The sequence below is a fragment of the Camelus dromedarius genome, chromosome 2 (genome assembly GCF_036321535.1).
Source record: "Camelus dromedarius isolate mCamDro1 chromosome 2, mCamDro1.pat, whole genome shotgun sequence".
Classification (NCBI taxonomy): Eukaryota; Metazoa; Chordata; class Mammalia; order Artiodactyla; family Camelidae; genus Camelus; species Camelus dromedarius.
The window spans coordinates 121,751,525-121,770,140 of NC_087437.1; the positions used below are offsets into that span (position 1 = coordinate 121,751,525).

Here is an 18,616-nt window from a genome sequence, read left to right on the forward strand (position 1 = left end):
CACCCCTCGGAAGAAGCAAACCAAGGCTGGAGTGGAGTGGGAGGAGGGACGGTGGCCTCTGCTCGCAGGCGATGGCGGCTGAGCCCTGCGTGGGGCCAGGTGGCCTGGAGGGCATCCTGGGGAAACACTCATGCAGGGCCTGCTCTGGGAGGGCCCGGTGTGTGCGGAGGGAGGGGCCCAGGGCTATCGGTAACATGGGCACTGACCTCACCCAGAGGGTGGGGGGCTGTAGTGAGTCACGTGTCCCCACATCCCACACACATTGGTCCCCAGAACACCCGAAGGTTGGGCCAGCACGGGCCTCCTCCAGCCTCTGTGTTGCGTCCCCGCCTGGCGTGGGGGCAGGGTTAGCCCCGCAGGGGTGAGGTGTCCTGCCAGGAGGGCCCCCCGGCCCATGTAAAGGGGCTCCGGGCAGCTCCTACACAGCCCAGCGCCTCCTCCTCCTCAGGGTGAGGCGGGGAGGGAGGGGAGGGCCAGGCCTGCCCACCCAGGGCCCTGAACACATACCCACCCTGCTGCTGGGCCTCTGGCCAAGCCCGGGTCCTCTTGGCGGGGAGCTCAGCCACAGTGGGCACGGGGCTGGGAGCCAGTGCGAGGTGGTCCTCACGCGGCCAGGCCCAGGCGCGGCTGCGCGGGGCGTGGAGTTTCCCTGACCGCAGCTGGCCCAGTCAGCACAGTGGCCCTAAGGGGACTTCTCACTGGACATCTGCACACACTGGCTAGGTCCTCGGCCTGTGAGGGAGGCTGTGTTCCTAGCAAAAGGCTTGGGGATTCTTCTGTCAGCTGGCTCAGATGTTCCTCACACCCAGGACCGCTCCTGGATGTGGCCTGGCTGGGGAGGGTCCCAGAGGACCAGGGTTGGCCTCGCGGCAGGGGCACCACCCACTGCTGATCTCCTGTGCTGGGCCAGGCACCCCTACCCCGTGTGCCGGGGCCAGTGGGGGAGGGAGGCCACAGTGGGGGGGCGGGAGGCCCGAGCCATGGGTGCTGTTTCCTTCTCAGGTCCCAGTCAGAGCTGCCCCCTACTCACATGGCACCACTGCCTCTGTCCCTCTTGCGTGTGTCCTGCAGGCCGACCCCAGGGCAGAGGTGCCCCCCGACGGTGGGATGTGGACGGTCACCTAGTCCTGTCACACCAGCCCATAAAGCCCAGCTCTGCGCAGCCCATTCAGAGTCCCCCCATCTGCCCCCTCCCTGCCCCTGCCAAGGAGAGTGAGGGGGAGGGGCTGGCACCCGCATGTGGCTGGTGGGACACACAGCCAGTGGCTGGGGCTCGGGAGGGAGCCCCCGTGCCACCCCCGAGCACCACGTGGCCACAGCCTCCTGGGCCCCACAGCGCTCTGTGTTCGGGTGGGGCTGGGCCCCTGAGCGGAGCCCCCTCCCTGCTTGCATTTGCAGGCCTGGCCCGTCTGGGGGTCCTGGTCAGGTTCTGCGTGTCCTGCTCGCCTGCCCCGCCATGGTGCCGTGGGGAGCAGCACACTCTGGGGGACCTGGGGCAGGGTCTCTTGTCCCCCAGGCCCCGGAGAAAAGGGAGTGAGGCCCTACACAGGGGAGGGCGGGAACACGTCCCAGGTCCCCTGGTGTACCTGTGGGTGGGCCAGCAGGGGGCTGTCCCCCAGTGATCAAGGAGTCAGAAGGATGGGTGTGGGGGTCGTGGGGGGAGGCCCCTCCCGAAAGAGTGGGCGGCCTCGGTCCTGAGGAGGGAGTGTGCGCAGAGGCCAGCGCTCCGAGGAGCCTTCCTCCTGCAAACCTGCAGATGACCTCCCCCACCCCTTAGGGCCACTCTGCCCCTCACCTCATCCTGGCTGCTTCTCCCTGTGTGAGGTTTTTATCCCAGAACTAGCTGGTGACACACGCACCCAGGCCACACAGGAGGCTGCACTGGATGCAGCTCCCGCGCCTCCCTTGTTGAGCACAGGGCGTCTCTGGATTTGCAGAGACGTGGTATGAGTGTCCCACGGCCACTGTAACAAGGGACCACACGCTCGGTGGCTCAAGACAACACCAAATGCATTACGTTTGGAGTCAGAAGTCAGAAATCAGCCTCTCTGAGCCAAAAGCATGCTATCTGCTGGCTGCGTCCCTCCTGGGCCCTGGGCCTGGTACCACGTCTGCCTTTTCCAGCATCTGGAGGCACCTCAGAGCCCTGCCACCACCTTCAAAGCCAGCCGTGTCTCTGTCCTGGCTGGGAGAGGTTCCCTGCTTAGGGTGTGGTCACAGTGGGTGACCTTATCTCAAGGGCCGTGACCACGGTCACCTCTGCGAAGTCCCCTTTGCTGAGGAAAGTGACACCCACAGGTCTGGATGTCACGGGTTGGACACCTCTGGGGCCTGTGACTCTGCTACCATAGTGTGTGTGCCATGCATGTGCGCACACCCACATGTGCGTGTGTTCTTACTCTGCGGATGTGGCATCACATTCTGTGTACCTGAAAGTTCCTCTCTGTCTGCCCCGTGTCTGGGAGTCTCCCTGTGTCACTAGAGGGCCGGTGGCCCTGCCCACCCTCCCGATTTCTTTGTCCCCTGTCCATTCACTTGTGCATTAATGGCCCAAGGCCTGAGAGCTTTGGGCGCTGGGTGACGCGCCCCAGTCGGGGATTCACGGCATCCAGACGCCCGGGATGGTCTTCTCTTCTAGGTCATCCCCGAGGTGTGAGTGAGCTGTGCTGCACGTGTGTGCAGACGCACGTGCTGTAAGCGTGTTGACGTCCACAGGGTCGTGGGTCACCTCCCCGTTTGAGGTGCTTCACAGACTAGGTGTTTGTGGGGTGTTTGCCCTCTGTCTCCTCTGGGACGTGGAGGTGAGGGCCCCGGCCGCAGCCGCCCTGACTCGGTTGCTGTGTGAGTGGGAAGGCGCTGGAGGGGCTCCTCCAGGCACGTGGTCAGGTTGTCTCCCTGAGGTGGCCACGTTCCATCTTAACGGGCAGGTGGGGTGGGAGAGGCCCTGGCTGGGGTCTGCACGGACAACGAAGACTTCCTTCCGACGTGTGGTCGGGCGCGGCTGGCAGGGCCTGGAGCGTTGTGCACCTGTGGGTTGTTAAGTTGCCCTCCACTCTGTCCCACTCAATGGGTTTCAGCTTGACTTCTGTTGTATCTGATAGCGGTGGTGCAATATTTGTTTACTTTTTGTTATCATTTGTCTGACTTTTAAAGAAGAGTTTATTTTTTTAAAAGCAGATTTGGGCTCACAGCAAACTTGAGGGCAAGGTACAGAGAGTGCCCGAACCCCTCCTGCCCGCCGCCACCAGCAGCCCCGCCAGACGGGCCTTCGTGGCTGTTGGAGAAGCTGCAGTGGCGCGGCGTTGCCCAGAGCCCATGGTTCACACCAGGGCTCACTCCTGACGCTGTACGCTCTGCGGGTTTGACAGATGTGCCGTGACATGTGGCCACCGTGAGTGCCACGCACAGTGTTCTCACCGCTCTGCAGACCCTCGGTGCCCCACCTGCTCTTCCCTCCCCCGCCCCAATTCCTGGAGACCACTGTTTCTTTTTTCACTCTCTCATAGTTCTGCCTTTTCCAGAGTGTTGTAAAGTTGGAATCATGTCGTTTGTAGTCTATTCAGACTGGCTTCTTTCTTAGTAATGTCTTCTTGACTTAATCCCTTCTTTTTCGGTGCTGAATAGCATTCCACTGTCTGGATGGACCACAGTTTATTTATCCGTTCACCTACTGAGGAAAAGACATCTTGGTTGCTTCCAAGTTTTGTCAAATTAAGTTGCTAGAAATGTCTGTGTGCCGGTTTTCATGCACGACTCCTTTGGGGAAACACCCAGGAGCCTGGTTGCTGGGTCCTACGGTCAGAGTGCGCTTAGCTTTGTAAGAAGCTCCCAGCTGTCTTCCAAAGCGGCTGCACGGTGCTGCGTTCCCACCGGCAGGGCCTGGGGGTTCCTGTGGCTCCCCGTCCTCACCAGCACTGGGTGTTGTCGGCGTCTGGCTTTTGGCCCTTCTACGAGGTGGGTCGTGGTAACTCATTTTTTTAATTTGCATTTCCCGGCGACGTCGGACGTGGAGCACCTTTCCGTGCGTTTATTTGCGTCCAGCGGTCTTTGATGAGGCGTCTGTTCAGATCTTCTGCCCACTTTTAATTGGGCTCCTCACTTCCTTATTTTAAAGTTTTAAGTGTCCTTTATGCATTTGGCTTAACAGTCCTTTATCTAACCGGTGTTTGGCAAATATTTTCTCCCAGCCTGTGATTTGTCTTTTCATCCTCCTCAGTGTCCTCTGGAGAACAGAGGCTTTTCCTTTTAAGGAAGCCTCGCATGTCAGCCCTGTTGTGAGTCGTGTCTGTGACGTTGTCTAAAACGTCGCTGCCGAACCCCAGGTCATCCACGGCTTCTCCCCGTTACCTACCAGGAGCTGTACAGTTTTGCATTTTACATTTGGGCCTGTGACCCACTGTGAGTTAATTTTTGTGAAGGGTGGGAGGTCTGTGTCTGGATTCATTGCTTTTTCTGCACGTAGTGTCCAGTTGTTCCAGCACCACTGGTTGAAAAGCCAGTCTTTTCCGCGTTGTATTGCCTTTGCTTCTTTAGGAAAGATTAGCTAGTTGTGTTCCAGTGGGTCTGTTTCTGGGCTCTCTGTTCTGTTCCACTCGTCTGTTCGCCTGTTCCTTTAGCAGCACCGCATGGACGACACTGAGTCCTGTTCGTGAACGTGGGACCCCTCCGCATCCCTGTAGTTCTTTGGTTTGCTCATCAGTCCCGCAGGTTTCCTCGTGCAGCTCTTGTGCAGGCGGCTGTTGTATTTACACCCACTGTAGGTGGAAGCAAGCATGTCATCGTGGGGCTGCTGGGGTAAGTGGCGTGTGTGTCTGGCTTCATCGCTGGTTTGTAGGGAAATGCTTGGCTTTGTACAGTCACCTCGTGCCCCACGACCCCCCGTCATCGCTCATCCAGGAGTGTTTTCTAGGCCATCATTTTGGAGTTTCTCCATTTGGGTTTTCATGTCGTCTACAAACTATTTGTTTTATTTCTTCCTTCACAATCTGTGTGCTTTCCTTCCCTTTTCTTGTCTCAACGATGGTTAGAACTCCAGCAGGATGTTGAAAGGACGCAGTGGGAGGGCCGCCTTGCTTCTTGTACCTGGTTTCGGCGGGAGAGCGTCAAGCTTCTCACCATGAAGTATGGTGCCAGCTGCAGGTGTTTTGTAGACAGCCTCCATTCCTAGCTTACTGAGAGCGTTCATCATAATGGATGCTGGAGTTTATACAGTCTTTTTTCTGCGTCTAGTGCTATGACCGTGTGGTTTTTCTTCTTTAGCCTGTTGATGTGACGACGGGAATCGATCGTCAAATGCTGAACCAGCCTTGTGGACCCGGGCTCAAGCCCCCCCGGTTGTGGCTGGCCTGTTTGCTGAAAGGAGACTGTCTTCAGCGAGGCACGCCCCGACTCCGTGGTCTGGGGGCTGCGCCTCCGGCAGAGCCGTTGCCAGGCTGGCGGGCGGGGGGCCCACGGCCCCGCTCTGGATGCCTGTAACCGGAGGGTGGACCGGTGATCTTAGGGACGCGGCATTCGGTCGCTTACTCCCGAAGGGAACCATGAAGAATTTTGTGTAGCGGAAACCGGAGAACTTGGGAGAGGAGCTGCTCAGGCCTCTCTGGGGTCCCTGGGGCTGCCCCTGGAATGCGCTGTTGTCTTCCAGCCCAGGATGTCAGCGGCTGCTGCGTCTCGTGTTCTTAATTGATTTGGAAAAGTGCAGGCTGCCTGGGAGGAAGGGCGGTGCTGAGGCACATCCAGGTTTAACTCTGGGGATAGCTGAGTCGGGACGCCAGGGCCACTGGCACCCAGGCTGGCGACAGTCCTGTTTCCAGATCTCAGAGCCTCTCCTGGGCGGCCACCTGGGCCCTGGGCCCTCCTTACGCAAAGGGACCCAAAGCAGCCAGCATCTTGGTGGACGGCCGGGGCTCTGAAGGCGGGGTCAGCACCTGTCCCCTCTGCTCTGTCCCGGGAGGGACCAGACCCGCCTGACCCCACACTCGGGACCCGGCTCCGGGTGCCCACTGACACTGACGCGTGCTGACACACTGACACCGTCGCGTACATTCACATTCGGGCTCAGCCGAGCCTTCCTCAGGACAGCCACACGCCAGCAGCCGCTTCCCAGGAGGGCATCTCCCCGTGTGCCCGCCTCCAAGGTTGTGGGTGAGGTCCTCTGAGGAGAGGCCTCTGTGGGGCCCGTGGCCAGACCACGCCCCAAATCACAGCTCTGCCTGGCAGCACAGGTATTCAGGGAGGGCGCTGGTGGGCAGGCCTCTCCCTGAGTTGGGTTTATCCCTCTCCTGTGTCTGGCAGTGGCCTCAGCCCCAGACAGGGAGGTAGGCCCCGTCCTCCCCCCCAACCTTGGACACCCCTGGTCCCAGAGATCGTCAGAACCCCCAGGATGTCGATGCAGGCTGCTAGTGGCCCCTGCACGCCTAGGAAGCAGCCCACCCTGTGCTGCACCCACGGCTCAGCCAGGTCCAGGCGCTCGGTCAGCTTGGGCACCATAGCCGAGCCTGGGCCCACACTGCGGAGGGGGCGCCTATGGTGGGGGCCCCAGGACTCTGATGACCAAGGAGGAGGGGGAGGAGAGCCCATCGGGTATTGGAGAGGGAGGATGGGGCCGGGAGTGTGAGCAGTTGGTTACGGGGAAAGCGGGGCCCTCCTGGGTCACCCATCATGCAGCCCCATCTGGTCAGGTGGCCGTGGCATCCGCTGTGGGCGGAGGCAGCGAGGAGCCCCACCTCCCAGGAGCCTTGTGAGGCAGCCGCTGCCGGGTAAAACCCCCCCAGACTGGGGGCTTGGGTGGGGTCTGCTGTGACGAGTGTGAGCAGACAAGGAAGACATGGGCTAAACAGGGCCCCTAGAACCGCAGCCCCGCTCACCACCTCCCTTCCTGGGGGTTTTGTTCATTTGGGGCTGTTGCTAGTGTAGACACAGCTCAGGGCACATCCTGTGTGCAGTCTCTCTGGGGTGTGGTGGGGTTGGGGTGGGCGGGGGTGCGGGGACCAGTGCCCGGGGCATTTCTCCTAGGGGTCCCAGCATGGGGATGGGGGCGGGGTCCGAGCATGGGGGTGGGGGCGGGGTCCGAGCACGGAATGGGGGCGGGGTCCCAGCATGGGGATGGGGGCGGGGTCCGAGCATGGGGATGGGGGCGAGGTCTGAGCACGGAATGGGGGCGGGGTCCCAGCATGGGATAGGGGCGGCGTCCAAGCACGAGTGTGGGGTTGCAGCAAGAGGATGGGAGTGAGGCGTGGGTCTGAATGTGGGGTGTGCGTGGGTTCCTTGTGCTAATGGGGTCGGGTCGCTGAGCTGGCCTGGCCTGCCGCTGCGCTTCCCACCGCGCTGGTTTCCGAGGATCTGCTGTACCCCACGTGCGGCCTTGAGCCGGTGCGGGAGGGCGCGGGGCTCAAGGCAGCCGTATCCTTGCACAGCGCCTGGATGGACGCGGGTTGTGGGGAGCCGCTGAGTCCCTGCCGGCGCTGCAGGGGAGCAGGACGGTGCTGGCGGGAGGGCAGCCCGCCTCGGTTTCCGCCGTGGCGCGCGGCCTCACTGGTGTCTTTCTCTCCGCAGACAGGGAAGGCTTCGAGGTGGGGCTCCAGCAGCTGCTCGGGGAGCCCCCGCCCCGGCAGGTCGCCCTGGTGCACGACCCCGACGTGGGGCCCGCCTACGAGTTCGGCCCGGAGAGCGGCGGCGGCCAGGCGGCCGAGAGCCTCCTGCCCGGCGCCTTGTTCCGCGACTTCTCGCTGCTGGCGCGCGTGCGGCCGGCCTCGGCGCGCGCGGGCGTGCTGTTCGCTGTCACCGACGCGGCGCAGGCGGTGGTCTCGGTGGGCGTCAAGCTGGCGGCGGCGCGCGGCGGGCAGCAGCAGGTGCAGCTGCTGTACACGGAGCCCGGCGCCGCCCGCACGCGCACGGCCGCCAGCTTCGCGCTGCCCGCGCTGGACGAGCGCTGGACGCGCCTGGCACTCAGCGTGGACGGCGCGCACGCCGCGCTCTTCGTGGACTGCGAGTTGGTCCAGCGCGAGCCCCTGGCGCGCTCCCTGCGCGGCCTGCAGCTGGAGCCCGGTGCCCGCGTCTTCGTGGCTCAGGCTGGCCGAGCGGACCCCGACAAGTTCCAGGTAATCGCGATGGCTATCCGCGCCCGGGGCAGGGGCTGGCGATGGGGACAAGGGCGGCTCCGGGGACAGGATGGAGTGAGCCTGCCTGTGGTCAGGGCCTGGGCCCTCAGGCCGCCCAGCTCCCACAGGTCTTTGGAAGGCAGCCATGCTAACCGCTCTGCCACTAGCGCAGGGTCTCCACGGGTCTTGTACACCACTGATGCTCCCGCCTCTCTGTGCCCCAGCCAGCCCGAGTGGCCCCTTGGACCACCTTCTTAACTGGGTACCCACCCCTGCCACCATCAGGAGCCCCACCCTGTGTGCGCATGTGTGTCTGAACGTGTGTGCAGCGTCCCGTGGGTTCCAGGCCCCACCCTGCACCATCACCGAGCGGGGGGCAGGGTCCAGGCTCAGCTTCAGATCGTGCACAGAGAAAAGTAAGAATTTCGGGTCAGCAGCAGCGGAGCACCGAGTGGGGGCCTTTCTGGGTCCGGCTCACGCCTGCCGGGCGGGCCCGGGGGTTCATGCCGCGCGGCGGCCTCAGTCGTGCTGATGATTATTTTTAGCCCAGCTGTGTGGTGCCCCATGGCCAGTGAGCCCCGGGACAGGCCTCCCCTTCAGAGCAGCATGGGCAGAATCTCCCCGCCAGTGACCGGCATGTGGCTGTCTCCACACTGTCCCCAGGGAGCCCCCTCCCCCTCAGCCTGGCCCTGCCTTCATTTAGGGGGCAGGCAGATCCCCGATCCTAGTGAAGTATTTCTCCTGGGCTCTCAGCCCCCACGCCTCTTGGAACCCTTCTCTGGAATCCCGCCTCCTGGAGGTCGCGCGTGGGCACCCTCAGCGGCGCTGATTCTCACGTCCTCAAGTTCCAACACTGCGGCCAGTCTGCAGCTGGCACGCCCCTGCCGGGCTGTCAGGACAGGGGTCCCTGTGTGTGCAAATGGGGGACGTCTGCCCGGGGACAGAAGGTTAATTATCGCCCAGACAAAGACTGCTTGGTCAGAGTTGTTCTAAACCCTGGGTGACGCGGTTCTGACAGTTGACCTTTCACCTTTGGCAGGAACTTTGCCCCATGGGGTCTGGGAGCCAGCAGGACTTTGGTACCAAACTGGGCCTCTTTGTGTTTCCATTTTGATCCTCAAACATGATAAGCTGGAGAAAAGGCAGAGAGCCCTGCTGTCTGGGCAGCGCTGTGTTTACTGGCGATTTGTTGTGAGATTTCCCAGCCTCTTTGAGGTGGAAAATGCCCCATGGGATCTGTGTGTCTTTCACAGGAAAGGGGGGATGGGGCGCCTGCCTCACGGCGCTGACAGGTCACCCCACCATGCAGCGAGGACACCCAGTGTGCCTCTGCTCTCGGCTGTGCCAGGCTGGTGTCATCTGTACAAAGCACATTTGCCAGAGGAAGTGCAGGCTCTCCTGTCTGCGTGCTCTAGCTTGCATCTCTCGGTTGTCAGTGAAGGCAGACTTTACTACTTCATGTGTTTACTGGCTATTTGTATTTCTTCCTCTGTGACTGGCCTGTTTATTACATTCTGTGTGTGTTTGTTTTAATGGGTTCGGTTTCTTATTGGTTTGTATGAACTCTTTACGTATGAAAGACACTGATCGTTTGTTTTTCACGCTTGCTGCAAATTTTATTTCCCAGTTTTTCATTTGCTTTTTCACCTTGTCTTTTTTTTTTTTTAACCATTGGGACATTTTAAGTGTCTATGTGGTTAAATCCGGCCTGGAGAAGACACCCAGAAAAACTGCTGAAGGTTAGGGAGAGAAGCAGAGGCCTGCCAGGCCCGTCTGTCTGACTCCAGCTGGGCCCCCGTGGGTGCTGCTGCACATTTCACGTGTGCCACTCCCAGCCGTGTGGCCGGGCTCCTCACGGCCCCGCACACTCATGCTTCAGAACCCCTGTGGGTGTTCGGTCAGACTGCGGCCAGGTGGGAGGAGAACCATGTTGTCTCCGAGGTGGGGGTCCGGGACGATGTGGGTTTAGCACAAGGCTGGTCTGCCTTTCTGAGGCGAGGCTCTTGGGAGAGAGTCGCTCCCATGTGTGGTTTGTAAGCCTTGGCAGAGATGAGTGGCGAGCCCATCGCCCGCCCCACCACCCGGCCCGCAGCCCGGTCCTCAGCCCGCCCACCTCCTGGCCCGCCGCCCACCCACCGCCCGGCCCCACAGCCCAGCTCGCAGCCCACCCGCAGCCCACCCGCAGCCCAGCGCCGGTCCCCACGTCCCTGCAGGTCCTTTGTGTTCTGCCACCAGAACAACGTCTTCGCGACCTTGTTCAAGGTTCATTCTTTTTCTTGAGTCAGTTTGGTAAGAAGTGTCTGTTGGGAAATCCCTAATTCCACCCAGTCATTGCAACATTTTGCTCAGAACATTGCTTCCAACTCTTCAGTGGTCAGCCACCTCCTTTTTTTTTTTTTTTTTTTTACTTTTTCACGTACTCTGTAGTTCAATTTTTTTGACTTGATTCTCTTTCTTGAAAGTGTCCCTGTTTCCTCTTTCTTGTTTACTTTTCTTGACATGGAACTACCTTCCTCTTTACCCAGGTTCTGTTTGGTTCAGTTGTCTGTTTATTGAGACCCCTTGGGACCCCCGTCCTGGGCCAGGGGCAGGAAGGCGCTTGGGGACGAGAGTCGTGGCCTGGCCTTCCGGGGCCTGCACTGCGGCCGTGCGCCTCGCCGTGACCGCGCACTGCTTTGTTCTGTCACGAGGGTGCTGGAGGCTACGAGTTTTCCTTAGCAGGTGGCTTTGTTGGCCACGTTCTGTAAGAAGTGAGCCATTGGACCCCTGAAGCCAAGAGGGTGCCCACCAGCCGCGCTGGGTTTGGGCAGTTTCGGTGCCGGGATGGTCGTGTGGAGCAGGCAGGGAAAGTGCCAGCCCCCTCTGACCCGCCCCCAGACCTCCCTCTGTGGCCCCCAAGTCCAGCCACGGCAGACCTGCTGTTCCTGACTGAGGGGCAGCTCGGGGCACTAAGGTCCCTGTCCCTGGCGCTCTCGGCCACCTGGAGCCGCACGTACCAGTAGTGTAACCTGGTCACAGTGCTGCAGCATTTGTGTAATTTCCTGACTTAATGGGACGGAGGAATGGGGGGAAAGGTGCTTGTAAGAGTTTCACGCAAATCGTCGAGGCTGGTACAGGAAGTGTAAAGGAGATGGGACAGTGACAGTGTGGCCCACAGCTGGGGTAGGGCCAACCCGGGGGTCAGCCAGCAGAGGAGGGAGGAGCAAGGTGGGCCCAGGAGTGCAGCAGCTCCCACCCAGGACACAGCCCTTCCAGACGGAGCAGGAGGGGTGGGTCGGAGGTCCCCAGAGCCGAGGTCCCTGGGAGGTGGCCCCAACACCAGTGACCAGAGATGGGCTTTCTCAGGCTCTGATCGTCTGCACACAACTTTTAAGACCAGTCGCCCTAGCAGGGCAGTGACGGGACATATTTCAAACGGTCTGGATTTCATAACATCTGGTTCCAAGTCCGTCAGTGTTTGCAAGGGGCCAAGGGCCCTCGTGGCCTTTGTGCACCTGGCATCTCCCCAGCTCACTGTGTCCTCGGGAGACCTCCGGCTGCACAGGCAGGCTGTGTTGGGGGCCGGAGCCCTGCTGGCCTGCGTTTGCAGTGGGCCTGGCCTGCCGGAAGTTCAGAGCCTCATGGACAGTGTCTGTGTGGGGACTCATGCACAGATGTTGGGCACCCTGACCCCCACCTGCTAGGAGCCTCGTGCCCTCCACCCGTCACGGCCACAGACCAGGTGCCCCCAGGGGAGCTTCAGAGTGTGGCTTTCTAGAACTTCAGTATCTGGCCCCTCGGGACTTCCCTGGGGTTCTCAGGCCTGGTAACTGTCACCTGGGGCCGCCCTGCTCCTCTTTCAGTACAGCTGGGTGGGCTGAGAATTTGCATCCCAAGCATGAAGCGAGTGCTGACCCACCTGAGCCCAGAGGCCACCCTCGTTCTTCAGTCTGGTGTGGCCTGCGCTCCCCGTGGGCGGGGGCGCTCCTGGAGCCTGGACGGTGGGGGGGAGGGTGCTGCCCACACAGGAGGGCGGGGGCTTGACTGCAGGACTCCCGCTCCGGGCCTGCAGCTCCCCACACGTGTGCTCGCGCACACGCACACTTACGTGCTCTCCCACGCACACCCTCCACACGCTCTCCGTGGTGGTCGGAGCATCCCAGGGTTCCAGGGAGGAAGGACACATACCCGTCGAACAAGGCAGCCACTGCCCTTGGCCGAATCCCCTCCTCGTGGCTGGGGGCACTGCCCCTCTGCAGACCGGAGCTCCAGACCCGGGTGGCCTCTCCCACCTGCAGCCGGGCTTCTGGCCCCGGGGTCTACCCGGGGCCCAGGGGCCCCCGTGCCTGCTGGATGCTCTCTCAGCACCCACCCAAAGCGGTCCTTCGGGTTAGAAGGAGCCTGGGGGAGGCCAGGATGGAGCTACGTCTGGCGGGGCATGAGCGTACGAGAGGGACCTGCCAGGCAGGCTAGGCTCTGGACACAAGCGTCTGCGCTGGCCCAGGTGTAACAACAGGCTGGTCTCCCCCGACTCAGCGCGTCTACCTCCTGGCCTGCGGGGACACCATCCGCCCGCCCTGGTCTCACTGTCCTACCTGGGTGCACCGCACACCCCTAACACCTTCCCCTGCAACAAGACCACGGACGCCTGCAGCGCCGGGTCCTGGCACCAGCGCGGGGCTGGGAGCACGTGCCGCTGACAGTGGTGACGAGGGAGTAGTGACGTCACTGCTGGAGTCGCCCTCAGATGGGCCCGGCTGCCAGCCGCCTGCACCCTGTGCCTCCTGCCCCCGGCCCCCTGGGGACCTTTCTCTCCCTCTGCGTTCAGGGGCTGATCTCAGAGCTGCGGGTGCGCGGAGACCCCCAAGTGAGACCCTTGCACTGCCCGGAGGACGGGGACGACCGGGACGACGCGGACGATGGGGTGAGTGGCCCTACTGCAGTCGAGCAGGGCTCCCTGCCCTGGGGGGGACACAGCTGGGGGTGGGGCCTTTCCTGGAACCCCAGGGTGATGGGACTGGAAAGGCCTCCTTTGAAAGAGGCGTTCCAGGCCCGTGTAACCCGGGGTCAGGTTTCTATCTACCTTGTAACGTCAGAAAGAGCTTCCCTTGCTTGGAACTTCCCACTTAGAAGCACACACGGGACACAGAGTGAAGGTTAAGTTAGAACCACCCCTCAAACAGCCAGCGGGTGACACAGTCGGTAACAGACGTGTGAGTGAGTGTGCACGTGCGTGAGTGTGCGTGGGCACGTGTGCTGAGTGTAGTCACATGGGGCCTAAGGCGTGGAACACCCCGGCTCTCAGGTGTGCAGGACAGGTGAGGAGGAGGAAGGCCGTGTCCCCGGGGGACCTCAGATCTCAGCAGTGCCCCATGACCACAGCGTTAGGAACAGAGCGAGGCTGTCCAGCCACGTGCAGGGACCGGGCGGGACATGAGGGGTGCATCCCTCTGCAGGGCCTCTCCTCCCTGGCCGTGTCCCAGAACAGCGTCCCAGGAACAGGGTGACAAGAGAGGAAGGCGTTGCTCTGTGGCCCTGTGTGTCTGGCCAGGAGCCAGACTGGTCTCCAAGGGGCCACTCTGGTCCGTCTGATTGGCACGTGCCTTCCTGATGGCCCCCGAGACCCCGGCCTCCCTCCGTCCTGGGCTCCCGGGCCCTGCGAGGGGCTTTGGTCACCGGCTTGTCTCCTGAACCCTGCAGGTGTCCGGAGACTTCGGCAGCGGGCTCGAGGGGACCCGGGAGCGTCTCGGGGAGGAGGCGGTGAGTGCTAGGAGGCCGAGACCGCCCTCCGGGCGCCCATGGAGCGCGGTCGGGCATGTGTGTGCGCACACGCGTGGGACTCCTGAGGGCTCCCTGCGTCACGAAGACAAACCCCCGGCTGGAAGCCAGCTGGGAGCTCGGCCTCAGGCTGTCGAGGGTGCACCTTCTCGGCTGCTCGAGGGAACGTTCTTTGCCATCTGGTTTCTGGTCGGGACCTTCCTTGGGTGTCTGGGGTGACCTTGACCTGTGTTTGCATCTCTCGTTGGCTTGCGGGGCCGTAAGGGACTGACGGGCAGGAGGTGAGGGGTGGTCTGCTCTGCAGCTCACGCCCCCGGGACACAGGCAGGGCTGGGCATCTCGGGTACAACAGGGACGCCACCTCCTCCCGCTGGACAGCCGTGTTGCCCCCCCGCCCACCGCCCAGCACCCGGCTCATGTCGCCTCCTCCCAGGGCTTGGCCGTCGAGGGGCCGTGACGGGCCGGGTGCTGAGCTGCCCTGGGGCGGACAGTGGGCGGCCTCCACTCACCTGAGGAGAGGCTCCCTGGCCCTGCCATGGCCGGAGCAGCTCTCCGGGCAGCAGCGCTGGGGTGCTGGCTCTGGTGCCTGGCAGCCCCCTGCACGGCATCAGTGAGTGGTGCCCCCAGCGGCCCTGCCCTGGGTCTCGTGGCCAGCATGTCCTCAACCATTGCACCCAGGAGCCTCCGCACAGACTAGCACATCTGGACGCGGGGAACCACGGGGACGGTGGTGCCCAGCGATGCCGAGGAGTGAGGTGCTGCAGACACAGGGCCTCTCTTAGCAGACGGAGGAGGTCAGAGGCCAAGTGGGGTCCCTGTCACACACCCCCAGCCTCCGCACCCTGACCTGCCAGCCATCCTTGGCCAGCTCCTGCTTCAGAAAACCTGGCAGAGGCTGCAGTGAGCGGGCTTCCTTCTCTGGGGTGTTGGCCTGGCTGACCAGCTGAAGGCCCCGGGGACCTTCGCTGAATCGGTGGGCTGTGGCTGTAGCGGGAAGGTTGGGTGTCCGGCTCTGGGAGCCCTCGGACGGCCTCACAGGGATGCTGGTTCCGAGCACCTAGACCCGCACTGTCTCCCAAGCAGTGTCGCCAGGGAGCCTGTGCCACAAGGGGAGCAGTGGTCGCAGAAGCACCTTCACTGCACAGAGGAATGTGCACCTGTGCCCACGTCCTCGAGGCTCCACGTGCCTCTGGGGACAGGGAAGCCAGTTTTCAGAGCAGAGCCGGCCTCATCCCCTCAGGTCGGGGGTGGGCAGAAGTCACCGCGTCATGGTCCTCACCAAGCACGTGTCGCGGCCACAGCTTCCCTTGTGCGGTGAATGCGGGCGGCTCCCTCCGTCTATGGGCGTCTGTGATGGAATGACCGTCTGCCCCTCACTGTCCAGACCACGGGCAGGAGCCAGGGTTCCTGAGGGTCTCTGAGGGGCCGGGTGGGGGGCGGGCTCGTCCATTCCTCCAGGTGCGCGGAGCTCAGGAGGTCACGGGGCGAGGACACCCCACCCCCATGAGCCTTTCAGAAGAACACAGCTCTGGAAGGTGCTGGTCTCTTCTGTCTAAGGAGCAGTCTGATGGTTTCTTCTTCCCTTTCTTAAAATACGTGAATACTTCACTTTGTAATCAGATGCGTCTAAACCTGACGTTCTCACCAGGACGTGCCCTCACGGGCCACCCGCACCACTGAGCTACAGAGCTGTTCTCCCCTCTGTCCTGCAGGGCGTGCCCCTGGAACCCAGGCTCCCCGAGGCTCCCCCGGTCACTTCTCCACCCTTGGCTGGAGTTGGCAGCGAGGAAGAGACCAGAACTGACGAAATCGAGGAGGAAGCCACGGCGTCTTGGTTAGGAGGTAAAGCTTCTCCGGGGATGCTGTGCGCCTCGGCGGTGTGTGCGTGTGCGCGGAGTGTGTGCCCAGCGTGTGTCCGTGTCTCTGTGTGTCAGGCGAGGGGCTCCCGCCCGTCACACTCACGCCGGACTTCAGGGTCTGCTCCCACCTGACCCCTCGCTGCCTTGTGTTTTCTGCTGCCTCCGAGGGGCTGGCGGGACCGGCCTGAGGGTGCCTCCCCTTCCCAGCCTGGGGGCAGCGGAGTCCCCGGACGTGAGGCCAGTGCTGAGGGAGGAGGTGCAGGGATGCCTCTGCCCAGGGCCGCCGCGAGGAGGCCGGTGTCTGGGGCCAGGAAGCCCCTATGGACTCGGAGCCCGGGACGCAGTGGAGGTGGACGTGCCTTAGCGCACAGCCTGTCGCCGTGTGACAGGCGGCCACAAAGTTGCCTCGCTGTCGCCAGTGGAAGGTCGGCCCACACGGCGCCTGGGGCTGCCTTCCCTCCGGGAGGATCGGGTTCCTGGCCTTCAGGTGTATGGAGGGTCCCGGCCCCCCATGGCTGTAGGACAGAGGTTCTGGGTACCTCACTGCTGTCAGCCAGGGGTCACTCTCAGGTTCGCGAGGCCACCGTACCCCCAGCTCCCGGCCCAGCAGCCCAGGCAGGTGGAGGCCTTCTCACCCTCCGGATCTCCCTACCACCTCTCCCGCCTCCTCTTCTGTGTGGGGGCCTGACGTGAGGACGGGGTTCCACACACTCTCCTGTCCTGACCTCAGCAGGTGTGACCTGTGAACGACTCTCCAAGGCCCCTGCGCACCAGTGCCAGGGTTAGATCTGACCCAGCAGCCAGGGGACGGGGGGCTTAGGGAGACAGCTGCACAGCTCTGTCTGCCACACTCACGCCAGAGGTTTAGGAGATTGCACGGACTTCTTGTAACTTCGGAGAAGAGCACGTACTGCTTTTTAGAATCACTGAAACAATGTGTGTCAGTGCGGCCAGCTCAGGAGCAGGAAAGAACAGGAGAGAGTTGCTCGCTGTCCCCGGGTCCCCACTGTTCGTGCCCTGTGTCCTTCCATCGGTGCTCGGGGACGTGTGCCTGTTGTATCTGTCACAGAGACGCTTCTCGAGGGCACGGCCGGGTCCCCAGCATCCTGAGTGAGGGACGCCCCCGCCCGGGCCGCAGGGTCCGCCCGCCCCGGCCCCGCTGTGCCCTGCGGCCTGGGTCCCGGTCCAGGGGCCATCCTGGGGCCCTTGGGAGGCTGCCTGACGGGTCTGGGGTCATTTTTTGTTCGCCTTTGTTTGGAGGTTTCATCAGAGTGTGTTTGACGGACAGCGCTGTGTCAGACCTGGAGGTCGTCGAGCTAAGCGGAGCCGGTCAGACGAGGCGGGCAGGCCTCCTGCACCACGCTCGGTCTGTGGGCTGTCTCGTCGTTTTGTGGGCAGTGACCTAGGAGAGCGAGGTCTTGGCTTTGGTGCAGTTAGATGAGGCTCTCACGCTGGTGTCACATCTGTCCCACAGGGTGAGGCTTCCTCTCAGGCCTGGACCCTGGACGTGGCCCCACACGCCGCGCTGGGTCCACGTCCCAGGGGCTCCGGCCCGGTCTACCGGGAGGGCCGTGCTTTGCCTGCTGCGTTGCATCCGTGCCTTTGCTGAGGACTGCGCGTGTGCGGGCCCTCTCCGGACCCTGCTTTGTTTGCGGCACGTCTGACCGTCTTGACAGCTGTTCCTCAGGGTCCCATCGCTTGGCTTTGTAATCTCCCTGAAACCGGGCGCTGTGAGGCCTCCGGCTCTGCTCTTCCTTTGCAGACCTGCTCTGGTGCTCCATGTCCGCGTTTTCACAGGAATTTTAGATTCAGTTTGTCAGGTTTTGCAAGATGGCTTGCTGGGGTTTTGACTGGAGTGTTGCTGATGCTGGAGGTAAATTTGGGGGACGGTCTTGGGCGGCCGGCAACGCTGTCTTCTGACTCCAGAACACAGGGCCTCTCTCCTTTTGTCCATTTAGGTCTTTGCTTTCTCTGAGCGATGTGTTTGCAGTTCTAGATGCTCTTTGGGGCAGGGATTTTAAATTTGCCTTAAATCGTGGTCATTTAGGCCTGGGAGGGTTCCACCAACGCGGGCGCGGGGCAGGGCTGCCCTCTGGTGGCCGACTGGGGACGCATGGTGGGTCCGCGGTGGGTGCAGCCGGGGCTGGTTGGGGCTGCTGGGCACCCAGGAGGCACTGACAGGAGGCTGGCTCACTGAGCAGTGCCCGGGGGCAGGCGCTGGCCGAAGGCAGTGGTGGGTGTCCCCCCGTGGAGCGGCCACAGGTGTGCCCCTCCCGGGTGGCCCATCCATATTCGGTTTAAGGGCCTCGTGTCCCGTCCAGCCCCCACGCTCAGCGTCCAGCACTGTCAGAGCAGGACCAGGACTCAGCGAGGGCAGAGAGCCCCCAGGAGCACGTGACGTTTAAAAGTGGCGTGAATCCTGGCTTGTAATTGACTCAGCAGAGCTGACACTATTGGAGGAAAGCTTTCGGGGAGCCCCAGATTCGACTCCATCGCGAAGGGGAAGATGCCACACCACACCCAGTCGGGTGTGAACCGGCAGGCGGGGGAGGGGAGGCGAGCAGGACGATGTGTCGGGCCAGGCGTCCACACTGCGGGCGTCCATACTGCGGGCGCTCTTCTCCGTGTTCCGTTGCTTTTACAGCTCTGTGGGAACCACCCTTAGCTCAGGCCAGGGGTGGATTTGGCCCGCGGGCAGACCCTCGACGGGTCTTGAAACCCCCACCGTCACCCCTCCAAGAGGAGCCGCAGGGGGTCTGCCGGGCCTGGCAGGTCCCCAGGGCCCGCGAGAGACTTGCGTGTGTTAGGTCACCACGCAGAACGCTGCTGCATTTCCCGAAGGCGAGTCAGGCTCTCGGACGCTCTGGCTCTCGGGAGACATGTGGCATTCGGGGAGAAGGGCTG

The 18,616-nt window shown here is 62.5% G+C and overlaps 1 protein-coding gene across 8 annotated transcripts in view; it reads left to right on the forward strand.

Annotated features, from left to right (window-relative positions):
* Positions 1 to 18,616, forward strand: part of COL18A1 (collagen type XVIII alpha 1 chain) — an 85,501-nt gene that overhangs the window by 41,653 nt on the left and 25,232 nt on the right. For all 8 annotated transcript variants that reach the window (XM_064476682.1, XM_064476684.1, XM_064476663.1 and 5 more), the window contains 4 exons: positions 7,552 to 8,096; positions 12,904 to 12,999; positions 13,776 to 13,835; positions 15,566 to 15,695. In XM_064476682.1, coding sequence (XP_064332752.1) covers positions 7,552 to 8,096; positions 12,904 to 12,999; positions 13,776 to 13,835; positions 15,566 to 15,695 — 831 coding nt within the window. The remainder of the gene's footprint in view (positions 1 to 7,551; positions 8,097 to 12,903; positions 13,000 to 13,775; positions 13,836 to 15,565; positions 15,696 to 18,616) is intronic.